Source organism: Sinocyclocheilus anshuiensis, unplaced genomic scaffold, assembly GCF_001515605.1.
Source record: "Sinocyclocheilus anshuiensis isolate Anshui unplaced genomic scaffold, SAMN03320099.WGS_v1.1 scaffold682, whole genome shotgun sequence".
Classification (NCBI taxonomy): domain Eukaryota; kingdom Metazoa; phylum Chordata; class Actinopteri; order Cypriniformes; family Cyprinidae; genus Sinocyclocheilus; species Sinocyclocheilus anshuiensis.
The window spans coordinates 228,919-233,155 of NW_015547682.1; the positions used below are offsets into that span (position 1 = coordinate 228,919).

The 4,237-nt window shown below is 34.3% G+C and overlaps 2 protein-coding genes across 3 annotated transcripts in view; both read right to left on the minus strand.

Annotated features, from left to right (window-relative positions):
- Nucleotides 1–842: 842 nt before the first annotated feature.
- The window catches only part of slain1b (SLAIN motif family, member 1b), a 26,310-nt gene continuing 22,915 nt past the window's right edge, over nt 843–4,237 (minus strand). Inside the window, exon 9 of the transcript XR_001635816.1 lies at nt 843–856. The gene's annotated coding sequence lies outside the window, so the exon portion shown is untranslated. The remainder of the gene's footprint in view (nt 857–4,237) is intronic.
- wbp4 (WW domain binding protein 4) overlaps nt 2,014–4,237 on the minus strand; it is a 9,033-nt gene continuing 6,809 nt past the window's right edge. Inside the window, exon 10 of one of the 2 annotated variants that reach the window (XM_016505638.1) lies at nt 2,014–2,602. In XM_016505638.1, the coding sequence (XP_016361124.1) occupies nt 2,401–2,602 (202 nt within the window). In that variant the 3' untranslated portion in view covers nt 2,014–2,400. The remainder of the gene's footprint in view (nt 2,603–4,237) is intronic. The other variant, XM_016505637.1, reaches the window with a different exon arrangement.

A 4,237-nucleotide genomic window follows, 5' to 3' on the forward strand; every position in this document is an offset into this window, starting at 1 on the left:
TCCTAATGATTTTTGGCATAAAAGAAAAATGTATAATTTTGACCCATACAATGTATTGTTGGCTATTGCTACAAATATACCCCAGCGACTTAACACTGCTTTTGTGCTGCAGGGTCAGGAATGTGAAAAAACATATGGCAAGGAAAAAGAGCCAGGGATTCAAGGATGGCCAAACAATACATAGCAGTTAAAATTCAACAGAGAGAGAGAGAAAAGAATACATAAAATAAGTAAATAAATGAAAAGCTGATCGCATAAGAATAAATATAACAAACTTTCCTACAAAACATGAATTAATTCATTAATTACTAAATAAAAATTATACAAAAACACCAAAAAGTGAGCATACATTCAAGGTTTTAGTTGCCTTCTTGTTACCGGAGGTAGATTTTAATATCCTCTTGAAAGTAAGAAAAGTGGGGGGTAACTTTCATAAACTTGCATTTGAGGAAGCAAAATAATTCAGTTGCATAGAAAGTAAACATTTCTTTATCACTTCTCAAAAGTGAAAATTCCAAACAAAACATCCTTAAAGAAAAGCTCAAAGTCATTATGTATGAAGTTTATAATGAACTGGCAAATGTCTTGCCAAAGTTTTCTTGTATGAACACAATGCCAAAAAAGATGCAGGACAGTCTCTGGTTGTGTGTCACAAAAAGTGCAGTTCACATCTATGTTTAATTTGAATTTCGACACAATAAATGTTTTAACAGGATAGTACTGATGAATAAGCTTAAAAGAAATCTCTTTAACCTTATTTACCAATAAATACTTGTTAGGAAGCGTCCAAACCTTTTTCCACAAAATATTGTTCACTGATCTATTGTCATTCTGTGTGTGTATGTTCACATCGATGCTTAATTTGAATTTGGACACAATAAAGGTTTTAGCTGGATCGTATTGATGAATAAGCTTAAAAGAAATCTCTCTAACCTTATTTACCAACTGCTCTCACTATAGAAGAGTTTGTGCTAACATTCTAACTCGTCTGAATGAGTGTTGAAATGTTACAATTGTCATTTTCCCTCTATTTTAGCTTTATTCTTCAATATAACCCTTCCCACTAATTATAACTATAGTGCATTTATAAGACAAAGCCTATCTGACATCTCGAAGTAAATTATCATAGAGTATCCATGAAAGAATTAAAGCCACATTTAAAGATCAAGTTCAGGAGAAGATACGTAAATAAAGGGGAAAGGATAAATGTATAAAGTATTCACAATATATTAGTTTAGGAGAGGGGTTGTAATAATGTAACAATCTATTTTGAGCAACACTGGTTAAACACTTTTTGTTGCAATGTTATAGACTATTTCTGTTAACAAAATATCATTCATAACTTCTATAACTCGATGAGAACAGAAAGCACAGATGATTTCAACTGAACTAATGACAGCTCACGAGACATTCAGCCAATAAAACAACAGAAAACAAGTCATATCAGATAGAAACTAACCTCGTTAGTGAGCGGTTAACCACACTGGGGGAAAAAAATTAGAACAATTTTTTTTTTTTAGGTAAGTGGTTGCAAACAATTTATTTTAGATACATTTAAAAATAAAAACATTTAGAAAGTTAGTCAACTGAATTTTTTTAAATGTATCTAAAATAAATTCATTGCAACCTTAAAAAATGTTAGTAAATTCTATGATTTTTTTTTTACTGTAACTTATAGCCTGCTAAAGGCTGATTTATTTCTATAGAGCTTTTCATAAGACAAACTGCTTCAAGCAGCTCTATAGAAATTCACACTCATGTTTATATTTGTATGCATTTGATGAAATCTGTTTGGGTTTCTAATGTTGCGACAGGCGCTCTGTGGATTGTTGATGTGGGTGTGGACAGCGACTATCATCGAGGTATTGAGCCTATCAGACGCTCACAGAAACATTCATCATCATCTGCTCTGAATCATGTTGATATGAGGCTTATAACCCTTCTCAGTGAGCGTCAAGAACATTTAAACCAGCATCACAGGATACTACATACAGTGAAGAAACTGATGCAGTTTTACTGTCAAAACTTTTTAATGTGGTTTGAGATGAGCAATGAAAGTCCAGATTCATCTGTAAGATAGAACGTGTCTAATTAAACTATGGCTTTGATTCTTCATGACAACATTGTCATCACAAATATTGTAAAACACACGACACACTCGCTTCACACCTGATCACTTTAACCTCTGGAAACAAAACTGATGCCTGGAAATATTCACAAAGAAGCAGGTGGAGGCAGTTAAAACATCACCTGCCAATAATATGTGACCCTGCAGCACAAAACCAGTCTTAAGGGTCAATTTTGTGTGCTGCTTAAGACTGCTTTTGTGCTGCAGGGACACATACGTAAAATACTCAAATTCTAAAGCAAGATCTGAAGACTCGTCCCGTGGAGACGCTTCTACTCGTCTGTTTCTCTCTGCCGGAGGCTCCTGGACTTGCTGTTCTCGGTCTTCCTCTTCTTGAACGTGGCTCCGGCGCTGCTCTCGGCCCCCAGCGACGTGATGGTGCGCTCCTTGAATCTGGCCCTGGGCTCCGGAGGGACGTCGGCTGGAGTCTGAGCGACGCTTTCCACCTGCGGCAGCTGCAGATCCACCTTCTCGCTGCGGAGCAGAACACACACGGACATCAGGAGCTGCAAACACTGGCCTGATGCAGAGATAGTGACAGCTCTGGTGTTTCAGGGTTTCACTGAACATGACGACGCGACGCGACACTACACGTGTGAATTATAAAACAAACTGACTGATAAATGTGACCCTGGAGCACAAAACCAGTCATAAGGGTCAATTTTTAGAAATTGAGATTTATGCATCATCTGAAAGCTGAATAAATAATCTTTCCGTTGATGTATGGTTTGTTAGGATAGGACAATATTTGGCCGAGATACAACTATTTGAAAATCTGGAATCTGAGGGTGCAAAAAAATCGAAATATTGAGAAAATCATCTTTAAAGTTGTCCAAATTAAGTTCTTAGCAATGCATATTACTAATCAAAAATTAAGTTTTGATATATTTACGGTAGGAGATTTACAAAATATCTTCATGGAACATGATCTTTACTTAATATCCTAATGATTTTTGGCATAAAAGAAAAATTGATAATTTTGTTTCTGAAACCTCATTTTAATACATATACAACTAGATCATCTAATTATATTTCCTTGATTATGCCTAGAAGAAAAACTACTTACGGTCGCTCCGCTTTTGAATTTGCTGAAACTAGAGACAAATATTCCAGTATGTGCATTTAAAAAATTACTAGTAAGTGCTCTGACCTCGACTTATAAATGTTCTAACTGAGATTTTATTCTTTTTTTATGTGTTTTATGTATTTGTAATATATGTTTGTATGTTTCTCAGGAGATATTAATTCTCCTGCGAGGCTGTTATTGAAAATAAGAACTTGTTCTTAATTAACTTGCCTGGTTAAATAAAGGTTAAATAAATAATAAAAGTCACTGGTTTTTGATTGGATGTTGAGATGTGGGCGTGGCTCTGAAAACTGGGGTGGATCTGAATGAGAGTTTGCATTGGATTGTAACAAAGGGGGCGGAGTTTAACCAGACGACTGGAACATGCAGTTTTGACATTTTAATTAAAAATTGTGAAATCAAAAAAAATTATGAAACCGATGAATTATTCACAATAAGATCAATAACATGCATTTAGAAAATAGATATTTAAATTTCATGCCTGACTTAAAATGTATTAAATTAATTCATATTATAATCATTTATTAATATTACCAGTGTTGGGGAAAGTTACTTTTAATAGTAATGCGTTACAATGTTGCGTTACTCCATAAAAAAGTAACTAATTATGTTACTTAGTTACTTTTTATGGAAAGTAATGCGTTACGTTACTTTTTAGTTACTTTTTAAATCTGGGCAGGGCTTGCTTGTTTGTTTTTAATATAAAAAAGTTCTTCTTTTACAAACGTAAAAGCGCTTTCACACCAAAAGTGAAATGAATCCGGCTCAGGCTGAAGGAAATGTAAATTCTCGTCTGTACAGTAGAGGGCGCAGCTCAAACTAATCACAGGAGAAGAAAGTTCAACTCTATTCAGCAGCAACTCAAATTAAACACTAATGTGTCATTGCTGCTTATTAGTATGATTGAAGTGAATCATCGAAGATCAGTAGCAAAGACATTATTAATAAAATGGGATTAAATACATACATTTTATTTGTTTTTTAATGCATTTAATTATTGCAGGTTTGTATAATATTCTGAG